The sequence below is a fragment of the Chelonia mydas genome, chromosome 23 (genome assembly GCF_015237465.2).
Source record: "Chelonia mydas isolate rCheMyd1 chromosome 23, rCheMyd1.pri.v2, whole genome shotgun sequence".
In the NCBI taxonomy this organism is placed as follows: domain Eukaryota; kingdom Metazoa; phylum Chordata; order Testudines; family Cheloniidae; genus Chelonia; species Chelonia mydas.
The window spans coordinates 1,839,706-1,854,360 of record NC_051263.2 but is presented as its reverse complement, the minus strand read 5'-3'; the positions used below and the strand labels follow the sequence as shown (position 1 = coordinate 1,854,360).

The 14,655-nt window shown below is 66.0% G+C and overlaps 1 protein-coding gene across 1 annotated transcript; it reads left to right on the top strand.

The window, feature by feature from the left end:
- The first annotated feature begins 3,560 nt into the window (after positions 1–3,560).
- Positions 3,561–13,574, top strand: TGFB1 (transforming growth factor beta 1). The gene is made up of 7 exons (XM_037884657.2): positions 3,561–4,361; positions 10,383–10,540; positions 10,942–11,059; positions 11,549–11,626; positions 11,997–12,147; positions 12,443–12,596; positions 13,188–13,574. Exons 1-7 carry the CDS (start codon positions 4,004–4,006, stop codon positions 13,344–13,346), a joined length of 1,176 nt encoding a protein of 391 aa, XP_037740585.1. The 5' UTR covers positions 3,561–4,003; the 3' UTR covers positions 13,347–13,574.
- Positions 13,575–14,655: the final 1,081 nt, after the last annotated feature.

Genomic DNA, 14,655 nt, shown 5'->3' with positions numbered 1-14,655 from the left:
TTGCCCCCTGTCCGTGTCCCCAAGGGGTCAGTGGCTGGTGCTGTTCCAGTGTCGCCCCAGCAGAGGGCGCCCCTGGCCCATGCCAGCCACGTGTGTCCCTGGATTGAGCCTGGCTGGGATGGGGCCCACGTCTGCTCCAGTTAATACCCCCCCAGCCGCCCTCCGGCTCCCTCCAGTGTGACAGACGGGCCCGGGCCCCCCCATCCGGCTGCTTGGCGTTCTCCCTTCGGAGCCTGAGTTCATCGGGGCTGAGAGAGCCAGGCCGGGCTGGACCAGCAGGGGCGGCGGGTCGGGAGTGAGGGGCACCGGCAGAGCTGGGGTAGGGGGGAGCCCAGGGCTAGTCTAGTGGGGGGGCTGCGGGTCGGGAGTGAGGGGCACCCAGGGCTAGTCTGGGGGGGGGCTGGGGGTCAGGAGTGAGGGTGGGGAGGAGCCCAGGGCTGGGCTAGCAGGGGCCTGTGGGCTGGGAGTGAGGGGCACCAGCTGAGCTGAGGGGGGCCCAGGGCTGGGCTAGCAGGGGCTGCAGGTCAGGAGTGAGGGGCACCAGCTTGGGTAGGGAACCCAGGAGTCCTGACTCCCGCCCCGCTGTTCCTAGCCCTGGCCGCGGGCTCCCTGGCTGACTGGTGCAGGTTGTGGCCTGTTGGAGCCAGTGTCTGATGCCAACTTGGCCCCAGGCCGGTGCCCACCTGCAGCCAGCTGCTGCTCCGCTGCCCACTGACCTTCACGGCCCCCCCGTCTCTTACCTCCGCCTAGCCTAATTGGGGGTGAAATTCCAGGAAGGGCTGGCGGGAGCTGTCCCGGAAGTCTCGGTGCCAGCACCAGCTCTTCCTGGCAGGTGGGTCCGGCTTTCACCCCAGCCCTGGGCACTGGGCCCATGCGGGGGCCTGGCTGCCAAGGCCCCCCACTGAGCCAGGGCTCATTAATCCTCCGGCTCTGCGGCGAATCCCGTTAACGGGGCAGCGTCCCTCGGAAGAGCTGTGCTCGCCCTCCAGATGGGACGCAGCTCATCCACTGCCCAGCGGACAGGAGGCCGGACTCCTGGGTTCTCTGGGAGGGGAGGGGAGGGAGGGGCTAGCGGTAAGATCAGGGGAGCTGGCAGTCAGGACTCCTGGGTTCTCTCTCCATCCCCGGGGGGAGGGGGGGAACGTGACTGTTTAGAACAAGGGGTGAATAATGCCCCCTGGTGGAGGGGCTGAGCTGAGGCCTGTTGCATTCATTCCGCATCCTGCCTGTGTCTCTCCCTAGAGTCCCAAGGCCCTTTGAGAGCCGCATCCCATTGGTTGTCCTCTCCTCCCGCTTTTGGGAGATGGGTGGAGGGGAAACCGAGGCACCAAGTGGGGCAGGAACTCGCCGGAGGCCGTGCTGCAAATCGGAGCTGGGATTAAAACTGGGGGCCCCGGGGCCCCCCGTCTGGCTGACCCAGGTTGACAGGCCCAGGGCTCGGGCTCCCCCGAGCTCAGAGAAGCTGCAATTCAGGCGCTTGCCAGCAGAGGGCGCCCGAGCAGCAGTTTTGGGGTGTCCCCGTTTGCCTGCTGGGAGTTGCTGGCTAGACACGGAGGGAGCATTGGGGTGACCTGGAGCCCCCCGGCCCAGGAATGTGGGGGTGCGGGGGGGGAGCCCTCCGGGGCTGGAAAATGCTGCTGGAGGGGGCTGTACCCCAGGGGGCCAGGCCCATTGCTCCATGACTTTGGTAGGTCAATGTACACAGAGGGGGGCCAGGACTCCTGGGTTCTCTCTCCAGCTCGGGGAAGGGAGTGGAGTCTAGTGGTTGGGGTGGGGCGGGGCTGGGAGCCAGGACTCCTGGGTTCTATCCCAGGCTCTGGGAGGGGTGTGGGGTCTAGTGGTTAGAGCCAGGGAGGATTGGAGCTGAAAGTCCAGACTCCTGGGTTCCTTTCCCAGTTCGGCCACGGGTTCACTCTGTGACCTTAGGGAAGTCCCTGCCCTGCTGAAAGCCTCAGTTTCCCCATTTGGCTCTTGCTTTGTGATGGGCTGGTGGAGGCTTGTGACGATGAGTTTGATAATGTCTGGGGGCTTGGGATTGAAAGGCAGAGGGATGCTTGCTCCCTGAGCTAACAGAAAATCCTCATCACTGCCCGCAGTACAGGGCATCTGACACCCAGCCATGCAATACCCATTCCATCCTGCTGAGGGCAGCAGAGCTGGGGCTACACGGCACAAACACGTCTGGGTCTGGGTTTGAATGGAAAGTAGCTTCCCCACCCCAGCGGAGAACCGCTAGGCTGCCCCGAGGGAAACTGGTGAGATCTTTGCTCCTGGCTGAATGGCATGTGCTCTATAGTGGCCACAGCTATTGGGGATTCTCCTTGCGTTCGGGGAGGGGGCTGGAAGTTTGGAGCAGGTGGATTTAAATTCCTCCCCTTTTCCCCATCTGGCTTTAGGCCTTCCGCAGCTCGGATCCGGCCGAGCCTGGGTGCTGGGGTCCGCCTCCCTGTCCTGTCGCAGAGCCCCTAGCCAGAGTCGGTCCCCAGGAATCGGGGCCGATGGGCCCGGCTTGGGGTCCACATTCCAACTGTCACCCCCTCAGGCCCTGTCTGCTGCCCGCAAAGTTCCCGATGCCCCCCCACCTTTCTGCAGTGGGGCGGTGGTAAAAAAAGAAGTGGGTGAACTCAGTTTTCTGGTGTTCCTGGCTGGGCGGCGCCGTGGGGGGCAGGACCTGGGTGTAGGCTGAGCAGCTCCGAAGAGACAACGGCTGGTTTGAGCGGGGGGTCAAAAAGGCAGCACCGGAGTGGGGGGGGGGGGCGGCTCGCGGCAGGGAGCTGAGTGAATGCCATAGGCCCCAGAGGAGACAGGGGTAAATTCTGTTTGCCCCAATCCCCCCTCGGCCGTGCAGCCCGCATCCAGCATCTCCAGCCCCAAACATTCAAAGATCGCGAGTCAGGCTCGCCAAAATCACGAGATTCTGTAACACTCCCCGGGGGAGGGGGGGGGTCTTTTTGTTTGTCGTCTGCATTTCGAGGGTGCCCTGGGGCCACATTTTGCAGCTTTCTCCACAGCTGCGAGGGCTAGAAACAAACTTTTCCTTTAAGAACAAAGGCTGAAATCCTCACATCGCCCCTTGACTCCGGGAGCTGGGGCTTTAAGGAAAAGGATAACGATCCTGAGACCCGTGACAAAGTCGGGGGAGTCGGCGACACGGGGCGGGGGCGCTCGCAGTGCCCCCGGGCAGTCGCTGCCCAAGCAGAGGGGCTGGGGACTGATCTGACCCCGAGGGGGGGGCGGCTCAGCTCCCCTTGGGAGACGACAGGCCCCCAGAGCAGGGGGCGGAGGTGGAAGAGACAGCAAGGGGGGAGGAGAGTGAAGAAGGGATGGAGAAGGAGACAGCTGGGGAAGAAGAGAAGGGGAAGTGCTGGAATGTAGAAGCCAGCCAAGAAGGGGAAGTTGACGGGCCGAAAGAAGGAAGGAAGGAGAGACGAGGGAAGAGAGGAGGGAGAGAAGTCGGGGGGAGGGAGCCGGAGGAGGCAGAAGGGGGGAGTGTGGAAGCGGGGGGCGGAGGGCAAGGGACAGAAAGGGGGCGGGAGGGGGAGGGGAAGGCGAGGGGAGCTCCCTCGAACTGGCCATGCCCCGCCAGGCGTGGGAGTGAAACACGGAGCCGGGCTCCGGGTCCCCCCGCCCGTGCTCGTTTCCTGGGTGGAGCTGGGGCTGGGCAGAGGCAAAAGCCTTTAAAAGCCTCCAGCCCCAGCTCGCGGGAGCCAGCAGGTCCCAGCAAGCGCCGAGGAGCCAAGCGGGGAGCGGGTGGAATCCGTCCGGCTGGCCTGGCCCCCGGCCAGCCCTACGTTTCCATGCGCCCTCCGGGCCGGATGCCAGGCTGAGCCCCGGAGCGGCTCCGTCTCGCCCGAGGAGCGTGGCCCATGGACCTGGCCGGCGGCCGGCGACGTCGCTGGGGTTCCCTCCAGCTGCTGCGGGCCGGGATCCCCGGGGGCAGGCGCTAGGCCGACTTCCCAGCCTCGGGCCGGAAACTGCTTGTCGCCGCAGGGGCCCCCCCGCCATGGGGCAGGCCATGGGGCCGCTCTTCCTCTTCCTGCTGGCCCTGGTGCGGCTCTGGGCGAGCCAGGCCCTGTCCACCTGCAAGACCATCAACATGGAGCTGGTGAAGAGGAAGCGGATCGAGGCCATCCGCGGGCAGATCCTCAGCAAGCTGCGGCTGGACAGCCCCCCCCAGGTGGAGGGGGGGGACGCCGCCCTGCTCCGCCTGCCCGAGGAGGTGATGTCGCTTTACAACAGCACCCGCGACATGGTGCGGGACATGGCCCGCCAGCAGGAGGCGGCGAAGCTGCGTGAGAGCCCCCAGGACGAGTACTACGCCAAGGAGGTGCACAAGTTCTCCATGCTGTCGGTGAAAGACGGTGAGAGTCCGGGGCGGGGGGGAGCCAGGACCGCTGGGTTCTGTCCCCAGCTCTGGGAGGGGGGTGGGGTGGGGTCTAGTGTGTGTGTGGTTATGGGGGGGGGGGTCTAGTGGTTAGGCCTGGGAGCCAGGACTCCTGGGTTCTGTCCCCAGCTGTGGGAGGGGAGTGGGGTCTAGGGGGCGGGGGGAGCTGGAAGCCAGGACTCCTGGGTCCTATTTCTGGTTCTGCCACTGATCGCCTGCGTGACTCGAGGCAAGTCCCTTGACTTCACAGGGCCCAGGTGACACCTGGTGTCAGTCCATCGGTGCCGAAGGGGCTCCTGGGGGGGGCGTGGACTGAGGTGTCTGGGTTTCGGGTTCTATCTCTGCATGGTGGGAGAACCGCAAACGCTCCTAGGGCGGGCGAAGCATCCGCTGAGGGCCCTGAGATCTGCGCCCGGCATGCGCTGGATGTGGCCACTGAGTCCTTACCAGGCAGAGTTAGCAGCACAAGGAAGTGCCAGTCTGGGTCAGAGCAGGGGCCCATCTACCCCGGTATTCTGCCTCTACTAGATACCGATGGGTAACCTTTCCCCAGGGAAAGTCCCTTCCTGACCCTGCTGGTTAAAGGTCAGCGGATGCCCTGAAGCATGAGTGTCCATAGCTGTGCTGGGTTCAGCTTGACCCGCAGCACTCCCCATCTGGATCTGCTCGTTCTCCACATAAATGTGCCACCCTGTCTGGATCCTGCTGAGCCCTCGGCCTCACTGGGATCCAGTGACAGTGAGTTCCACAGGCTAAAGCCGTGGGGTGGATAAACAATGTCCTTTTAATCTGTTGTGAATGTTTCCATCCTTTCAGCTTCATAGAATTACTCTTTATGATGTGTGTGATGGGAGCGCTTAGAGCCCCTGACCGAGATCAGGGCCCCGTCATGCCGGGCGCTGCCCAGACCCCAACCGAGATCAGGGCCCCCTTGTGCCGGGCGCTGCCCAGACCCCAACTGAGATCTGGGGCCTGGTTCTCAATCACGCTCGGGTTCCTCTGGGGTGGGATCAGCCCCTGAGAGTCCCCACCACGCAGGGGCCCCCCGAGGTGGTGTGGAGCGGGCGTACGGGCTCTGCTCCCAGCCCCAGCATAGGGGGTGGATCGGGGTATGGCCGGAGCCCACTGCGAAGTGGCTATTCCCTGCCCCCCAGGGCCCATGGGCAGAGCGTGAATTACAGCGGCCCTGAGGCTGCTGTAACTGGGGCTGGGCGGGTTCCCACAATGCAGAGTGCAAAGGGTTAAAGCGACTTCAACCCCTCCCCCTGCAGAGTGGGGGAGCTGAGACCCCATTGGCCTCTCCGGTCCCAAGTTCCCTCCCCCAAAGCAGGATTAGCTGGTGGAACTCACTGCCACTAGGTCTCTTTGGGGCCGGGAGTTGCGCCCAGCTGGGCTTTGCGGCAGAGAATGAGACCATCCCGAGAGGGAACAGCAAGGGTTAAAACGGAGCGGAGAATCTGGGCTGGGTGAGAGGCCTCCACGCGCCAGGGCCTGAACCAGCCAGTCACCCCCAGTCCCTGGTGGGCAGGTTATCCCGTCTGCGTCCAGCCGGGGAAGTCCCTTGCGCCTTCCCCTGAAGCGGCTGCAGCAGACGGGATACCGGGGTAGACGGGCCCCCGCTCTGACTATTGCTACGTCCCGAATTCTTTTCTTGCCCAAGTCCCAAGGCCCAGCCACTCGGCTGCCTCCGAATCAGCAGTTCCCAGCTGCCGCCCTGCCCCAAATCCCATTTCTGGCCCCGGGAGCGGCTTGCTCAGGGGAAGGCGTCTGGTTCCTCTGCTGGAGCTTGTCATGGCCTGGAGCGTCTTGTCTCCCCGCGCCGCGGTGGTGAAATGGCCCAGCCCAGCCCTGGGGCCGTGGCTCAGCGCGGAACTTCCCGCCCGTCATTACAGCCTGGGCCTGCCCCAGTCGGCTGCTGGCTGCACGGGCCCCGGGGGGGGGGGCTCAGCCATGGGAGGGGCGGCTTTCCACAGACGCAAAGGGGTTCCCCCCCCCGTCCCCCAGCTCCACCATCCAGCCCTGGCAGACGGGTGCTTTTTGGCTTTCAATAACAGGGATGCGTTTGCCAAGTCGGAGTCGGATGCCAGCGTCTGTGCTCCCAAGGAAGGGCCTGGGGATATTGTTGATATGGGAGGTGAGGGCCCAGAAGCCTCAACCCCAGCCAGGGCCCCACCGCGCCGGGCGCTGCACAGACCCCGAGCGAGATCCGGGCCCCGTCGCACTGGGGGGGGGGTCAGAGGAGGGGTCAGCCTGGCCCGTGCACACTCCACAGTGACCCGGAGGCCCATTGGGGGTGAGCTGGGGCAGGGGGCAGAGGAGGGGTCGGCCTGGCTTGTGTGCACTGCAGATTGGCCAGAAGGGCCGCGGGGGGTGAGGGGCAGAGAAGGGGTTGGTGTGTCCAGCGCTGAAACCGCCAATAAAGGCAACGGCAGTATCTCCGGGCGAGGCAGCGGGTCCGGGGGCCCGGACTCCTGGGTTCTGCCTCTGGCCGGGCTGGGACTCTGCACTGAGTCCTGGGAAGGCAGAGGATTCCTTAGGATGAGGATCCCTGAGAGGGGAGTGGGGTCTAGGGGTTAGAGCAGGGGACCTGGAAGCCAGGACCCCTGGGACCGATCCCTGGCTCTGCCACTGATTTGCTGGGGGATCTTGGGCAGGTCACTTCACCTGGTCTGTGCCTCAGTTTCCCACCAGTGCCTGTGAAATTGGGGCTCAAATACTTACCCTGAAGTAGGTGGGGATCTCATGGGCACAGGCAAGCTGTTCTCAGTGGGCCCTGGGGCTCGTGGCAAAGGCAGGGGTCCGACCTCAAATCTGCACCGCACAGGACAGGTGGGATTAGACACCTTCCAGCCAGGCCCTGTCGGGTCTGTCTGGCGCTGAGCGTGGCCTGACCCCCTGCCCCTCCAGCACATGCTGGGAAAGTGAGGGTCAGAGCGGGGAAGGCGCTCACCTAGCCAGCCACTCAGCGGCAGAGCCGGGGAAAGAACCCAGGCATCCTGGCTCCCAGCCTCCCAGCTGTAACTCCTGGGTTCTCTCCCTGGCTCTGGGAGGGGAGAGGGGTCCAGTGGTTAGAGCGGGGGGGGGCTGGGAGCCAGGACTCCTGGGTTCTCTCCCTGGCTCTGGGAGAGGAGGGGGGGTCCCGTGGTTAGAGCGGTGCCAGGTGCTGGCGAGCTCAGGGACAGGCAGGGGTTTGAGCCCCAGCTGGGAGCTGGGCCCAGGGACTCACCCATGGACACTCGGGGCAGAGCTGGGGATTAAATGCAGCTCTCCTGGGTCCCAGCCCAGTGCCGCCACCCCCCAGCCGTGGCCCCCGTCCGCCTTGCCAGCCCCTCTGTGCCAGCCCCACCCCACCCCTAGCTGGAGGGGGGAACATGTCAAATGGCTCCAGGACTAAGACCCCCCAGCCCCCCTGCAGCTTCCTCATTCCCTGGCTCCTCACTCCTTCCTGCCCTGCATCCCTCCCTCCCTCCTTTCCTTCCTTCCTTCCTTCCTCCCTCCCTTCCAGCTTTGCATTCGTTCCCCCGTCGGTTCCCCCTTTTTCATTCCTCTTCATTTGCTCCGACTTTTCATTCTTTCTTTCCTTTCCTTTTCTCCATCACTTTCTTTTCTCTTTGCTTTCCTCTTTCCTGCTCCATCAACCCCCCAATCCCATTAATCCCTGATAGCCCCCCCAGTGCACGGGTCCGTCCCCCCCGCCCTGAGTGCTGTTTGTTTGGGCCTCGGAGGTCGCTGGGATCGGCCTGGCCAGACCTGGGGGGGGGGGAATGGACGGAGTCAAAAGCCCCTTGGAGCCAAAGGGAAAATGGCTTAAAATAACCTCTTCCCGCTGTAAAAACACCAGCTGGGCCACTGGCGGGGGGTGGGGGGGATGGGACGATCCTGGGGGGAGGGGAAGATGTTGGGGGGGGGCAGGAAACGGCACAAATCCCGGGGGTGTCTGGGAGAGGCAGAGCGTGGCAGGGTGTGGCGGGGGGGGGGCATGGGGAGAGGGAGAGGCAAAGGGCCGGGGAGGGGAGGACGTGCTGGGGGCGTAGGGGGGCCAGGCAGAGTGACGCCTGGAGTAGACATTGTGGGGGGCTGTGTATGGGGGGGGCATGAGGCCAAGAGATGAGGGGAATGTGGCGGGTGCATATGCGGGGGCACAGAGCAGAGCACATGGCTGGGGAGGATCATGGCCAGGTGCTTAAAATAGCCCCCCCATGTTACATTCCCTCTGCGATCCCTGCAAAGCCCTGACCGGGGGGGGGGATGGTGTGTTTGCCCCGATGTCCCGTGGCCCCGTTTCTCGCTGTCGGGGGGGGTTCCCCTCCCAGCTGTATTTTGATTTCATCGGTTGGCTGAAAACTCGCCGTCCGGGCCAAAAAGGGGAAAACAAGAAACCACCTGAGAGTCGCCAGCCGGCCGTTCCGGGGTGCCTGGCGTGTCCGATCAGCTGTGGGCCGCTGTTGAGCACGGGGGGTTCGTGCCACGTAGCGCTGGGGTGATTAGTTCTCCGTGGTAACGAGGCGTCAGGTGCTGAGTCCCATGTGGGCGGTTCTCCCCACCACTCCGCTCCAGAGTTAACACTTCCCATGAGCAGGTGGCTGGGGCAGAGTGGGGGGCATGGCCAGAATGGGCAGTTAACCCCGCCTCCTCCCATGAGACTCAAATCCGATTGGTCGGGTGGCTCCAGCCCCTATCAGCTTCCTCCACGCAAAGGGGACAGGAGCCGGGGGGGAGGGGGGGGCAGCTGGGAGCTGTGGCATGAGTCCTGGGGGGGCTGCAAAGAGCCGAGGTCACGGGCCTCTGAATAATGCAGCCAGAGCCACAGGGCTGAGACCGGCGCTGGAATTATCTGGGAACCGCGGGCCCCTGAGACCTGCCCCCCACAGGCACCGTGACTCGACACACGGGGCCCCCCGTCCCAGTGCGGGGACGCAGCCACCTCTGGGGTGGGGTGCGGGAGCAGTTCATCCGGGGACCCCTCGCCTGGTGCAGAGATGCGGCCACCTCTGGGGTGGGCCTGGCTCCACTGGACGGGGGGTCGGGATCGGGCCCAAGCTTTCAGCCGGCTGGGGATAGGTCAGTTTCAGGCTGTGACCATCCCAGACCTTTCTTGGTGTTTCCTCCCCTGGGCACTCGTCTGACTGACGCTGAGCTGCTCGAAGCTGCCGCTGGGGTTTGGCCCCTTCGTTGGGCTCCTCCGACCCCTTTGGGCAGCCTCGTGACAACCCGGCCCCACCCCCGCTGCAGGATCTGGCCGGTGTATTTAGGGTTAAAGGAGGAGCCCAAGGGGGCTGCGGGTCGGGAGTGAGGGGCACCGGCAGGGCTGGGGGGGCCCAGGGCCGGGCTGGCAGGGGCTGCGGGTGGGGAGTGAGGGGCACCGGCAGCGCTGGAAGGGCCCAGGGCTGCGGGTCAGGAGTGAGGGGCACCGGCAGCGCTGTGGGGGGGGCCCAGGGCTGCGGGTCGGGAGTGAGGGGCACCGGCAGGGCTCGGGGGGCCCAGGGCCGGGCTGGCAGGGGGCTGCGGGTCGGGAGTGAAGGGCACCGGCAGCGCTGTGGGGGGGGCCCAGGGCTGCGGGTCGGGAGTGAGGGGCACCGGCAGGGCTGGGGGGGCCCAGGGCTGGGCTGGCAGGGGCTGCGGGTCGGGAGTGAGGGGCACCGGCAGGGCTCGGGGGGCCCAGGGCCGGGCTGGCAGGGGCTGCGGGTGGGGAGTGAGGGGCACCGGCAGCGCTGTGGGGGGGGCCCAGGGCTGCGGGTCGGGAGTGAAGGGCACCGGCAGCGCTGTGGGGGGGGCCCAGGGCTGCAGGTCGGGAGCGAGGGGCACCGGCAGGGCTGGGGGGGCCCAGGGCTGTGGGTCGGGAGTGAGGGGCACCGGCAGGGCTCGGGGGGCCCAGGGCCGGGCTGGCAGGGGGCTGCGGGTCGGGAGTGAGGGGCACCGGCAGCGCTGGGGGGGCCCAGGGCTGCGGGTCGGGAGCGAGGGGCACGGCGCTGCGTGCTCACGCCCTGTCTCCCCGCAGACAGCTACAAGGACTGGGGCAAGACCTACCATGGCACCTTCTTCCTGTTCAACGCCTCGCAGGTGCGGGCGCAGATCAGCAGCGAGGCCCTGCTGCACCGGGCCGAGCTGCGCATGCTGCAGAAGCCGGGCACGGAGCAGCGGGTGGAGCTGTACCAGGTGCGCTGGGCCCCCGGGGCCGGGGAGGCAGTGTGGGTTGTGGGCGGGGCTAGACCAGAGAGGGTGGGGCTACATGATATGGGCGGGGCTAGGCCAGAGAGGGCGGGGCTACATGATATGGGCGGGGCTAGGCCAGAGAGGGCGGGGCTACATGGCATGGGCGGGGCTAGGCCAGAGAGGGCGGGGTTAGAAGAATGGGGTGGGGCAGTGTGGATTGTTGGTGGGGGTAAACCAGGGAGGGCGGGGCTACAGGAGGTGAAGTGGGTTGTGGGTGGAGGGTGGAGAACAGGTGGGTGGGGCCTGTGGGGCAGGCTGGGGGTAGGCGGGGCTCCGTGGGGCAGACGGTGGCCAGGGCGGGCGTCTCTCCCCTGGTGCGCTGGCTCACACCCGTCTCCCCCCAGCACTACGGGAACAGGTCCTGGCGGTACCTGGACAGTCGCGCCGTGGGGCGGGCGCCCGAGGAGGAGTGGCTGGCCTTCGACGTCACCGAGGTGGTCCGCCAGTGGCTGAGTGGCCAAGGTGAGGGGGGCCCCGATCCGGGGCACACCATGTCCGCCGCTGCTTCCTGGGCACCCAGCTCCCCCCGCGGCCCCTGCAGCCTGCACCCGGCACAGTGTCCTGTCCTTCCCCATCCCCTCGAGGTCCCCCGTCCCTGCACTGGGGGGTTACCCTGCCCCCGTTGTTTCCCAGTGTCACGTAGAGCTGCCTCCGGGCTGCTCTAACTTGTGCTGTGCCTCCTGTGGGCTCTGGGGGCAGAGAACAGCCACAGCGCAGGGGGTCTGGTGGGTTAGAGCTGAGACGTCAGGGAGCCAGGACTCCTGGGTTCTCTCCCAGCTCTGGGAGGGGAGGGGGGTCTAGTGGTTAGAGCAGGGGGGGCTGGGAGCCAGGACTCCTGAGTTCTCTGCCCCGCCTTGGGAGGGGGGTGGGGATTTCCTGGTTTGTGCATGGAGGTGAAACATTGAGGACTGGTTGTGCTGCCGGGAATCTCACCCCGTTCGTCTGTTTCAGAGCCGCTGGAGATCTTTAAACTCAGCGTTCACTGCTCCTGCGAGGCCGCCTGTGAGGAACTGAAAGTGACCATAGACGGTAGGACGCCTGGGTTCTATCCCGGCTCTGGAAGGGGAGTGGGGTCTAGTGGATAAAGCAGGGGGCGGTAGCCAGGCAATTCCCTGTGTGCCTCAGTTTCCTCCTGCACAGGGAGACGCCCCCTCCCCTGCCCCTGCTGCCCTTGGTCCCTGGGTATCGGCCTGAGGCCCTGGGCTGGCGTGTTCCAGTCTCAGGCCAGGACTTGCCTGCCAGCTGCCAGGCTCCCTGGCTGGGCCAACGGGTCCGTCCTCCAGTTCCCCCCAGGTGTGTGCCCCAGCACTCCTCTCCCAGCCAGTGTGCCCTCGCCCTGGGGCAGAGCTTGGGGAGCTCCCCATATGCAAGCCGCTAACGGGGTGTCTGCTCCCTGAAGGCTTTGACCAGAAGCGGGGGGACCTGGGCACCGTCTCCTCCACGGCCCAGAAGGTGCCCTACGTGCTGGTGATGTCCACGCCCCTGGAGCGCGCCAGCCACCTGCAGAGCTCGCGCCACCGCCGGGCGCTGGACACCGACTACTGCTTCGGGTGAGCTGCGGCCCGGACGGGGGGCCCCCCAGGCTTCCGGGGAGGGGATGCTGCCGGGGGGTATTGTTTTGGGGGGGGGGCGCGGCTCTGGGAAGGGAGTGGGGTCTAGGGGTGAGAGCAGGGGGGCTGGGAGCCAGGACTCCTGGGTTCTCTCCCGGCTCTGGGAGGCCAGTGGGGTCTAGGGGTGAGAGCAGGGGGGCTGGGAGCCAGGACTCCTGGGTTCTCTCTGGGCTCTGGCTGCCTCCCCTGGGTTGGCTGTGTGGTAGCGGTGCCCTGACGGCTCTGCCCCCGGCAGGACGGAGGAGAAGAATTGCTGCGTGCGGCCCCTCTACATCGACTTCCGCAAGGACCTGCAGTGGAAGTGGATCCACGAGCCCAAGGGCTACATGGCCAACTTCTGCATGGGCCCCTGCCCCTACATCTGGAGCTCCGACACCCAGTACAGCAAGGTGGGGGTGCCGGGGGAGGGGCTGGGAGCCCGGACGCCTGGGTTCTGTCCCCAGTTCTGGGAGAGGGGGCTAGTGGTTAGAGCAGTGGGGCTGGGAGCCAGGACGCCTGGGTTCTCTCCCTGGCTCTGGGAGGGGAGGGGAGGGGGAGCTAGTGATTAGAGCAGGGGGGCTGGGAGCCAGGACGCCTGGGTTCTCTCCCTGGCTCTGGGAGGGGAGTGGGGTCTAGTGGTTAGAGCCGGGCGGGGGCTGGGAGCCAGGGTGCCTGGGTAGGCAGACAGGGAAGCCCAGTCGGGAGCTGATTAGCCCAGTGTGGACCTTGGTGGGGGTTCTGGGGCCAGACGGCCCCTCCCAGCTCACCTCAAGCTGCCGGCTGCCCCCAACCTACTGCTGCCCCGTCCCCCCAGCCCGGCGTGGGATCGGCCTCCCCAGGATCCAGGCGCCCCGGCACCCTCCGGCCCCTCCAGGCTGGCATGAGCCCAGCACCAAGCGCCCGGCCCCCTCCCTCGGGGGGACAGGCCCCCTCTCCCGCTCCCCACCCCCGGGGCCAGCTTGTCCCCGGACAGATACGGAACCGGGGCTGTTTCTCCGCAGGTCCTGGCATTGTACAACCAGCACAACCCGGGCGCCTCGGCCGCGCCCTGCTGCGTCCCCCAGGCCCTGGCGCCCCTGCCCATCGTCTACTACGTGGGGCGCAAGCCCAAGGTGGAGCAGCTCTCCAACATGATCGTCAGCTCCTGCAAGTGCAGCTGATTGCCCGGGCGCCGGCGGGGCGAGGCCGAGACACACGGACTCACTGCCCCCCCGCACCGCAGAGAACGGGCAGGGGGCTCATGGGGGGGGAACTAGGGGGTTTTGGACTTGGAGTTTCTCTTATTATTATTATTATTATTAATAATTTTTTTTGTAAATTCCCTCAGTGTTTTTGGGTGAAAATCTTGAATTTTTTGTAATTTAAAAAAGAAGAAGAGAATTATTTAACGAGGTTTCGTTTTGTTGTTGGTTCGATCGAAAATCCTCGGGGGGGGGGGTTTTGGGGGGCGGGCATTGAGTTAAAAATGATGAGATCCCCCCCGCTGGATTAACAGGTCGCCGTCGCTTTAATTCAAACCGAGGGGCGGGGCCAGGGGGCGCCATGGCAGCCTGAGTCGAAGGCCAGTGGAGGACACGTCGATACCGTGGGAATGGGCGTGGCTAGGAGTGTGGCTCCGCCCCCTCGTGCAACATGGCTGCTCCGCCTCCTCACTAGCAGGTCCTGCTTTCTGTTCCACCATTGATTGGGTATTGGCTTGGCAGCCCCAGGGGGCGGATCCTGTGTGCACTGTGACCCCGCCCATTTGACTGACTCCTCCCACCCACCACATGGCTCCGCCTCCTGACCCCAAACCCCACCTCCTCAAGAGGGGAGCCCACCTTGGGCTCTACCACCTTGGCCAGGCGGGGGCGCGTGCCAGGTGGCTCTGCTCATTGCCGACTGCATAGCTCCGCCCACTGGGTGTGACTCCGCCTCCAGACATCTCCTCCCCCGCTGCCCCTCAGAGCTGGATTCTGCCCCCCGCCCCGTTGCTGGGCTCTGCTCAGGGCTGCTGAGCCCCACCCCAGAGGTGGCTGCACCTGGACGCCTGGGCGAGGGAGTCCTGCGTGCACAGCCCCTGGGGGGCGTCCCAGTGGCCCGAGCAGCCGCGTACCTCACGTCCCCAGCGTCAGCCCAGGCTGAGCCGAGCCCCCCAGCCGGGAGCCTGACGCCACGGGGAATGTTTACGACTTGCCCAGGAAACGGTCCCGGTCCCGGCCAGGCCCGCGGCTGCCGGTGACGCAGGGGGGGCCCCTCGGAGCGTCCTGTTTGTTAATCCTGGTGCACTCGCCCACCACTGAGATGCAGCCACCTCTGGTGGCGGGGGGGGGGTCTGGTTATCCAGGGACCCCCTTGCAGCTTCCCGGGCACAAAGGGGTTGGCTCAGGGCTGCCCCCCCCCCGACCGCCCACCAGTCAAGGGCTAAGGTTGGCACTGGGGAGCCTTCGGACATCAGCCGAGCTCAGGGGTGGGGGGGGCTCAGGGCTG

Excerpts from the sequence above, each read along its gene's own strand:
- TGFB1 (XM_037884657.2), top strand. The coding sequence starts at position 4,004 with ATGGGGCAGGCCATGGGGCCGCTCTTCCTCTTCCTGCTGGCCCTGGTG. Across the intron at positions 10,541-10,941 it reads AGCGGGTGGAGCTGTACCAG|CACTACGGGAACAGGTCCTG; the intron begins GTGCGCTGGGCC and ends GTCTCCCCCCAG. Across the intron at positions 12,148-12,442 it reads GACACCGACTACTGCTTCGG|GACGGAGGAGAAGAATTGCT; the intron begins GTGAGCTGCGGC and ends TGCCCCCGGCAG.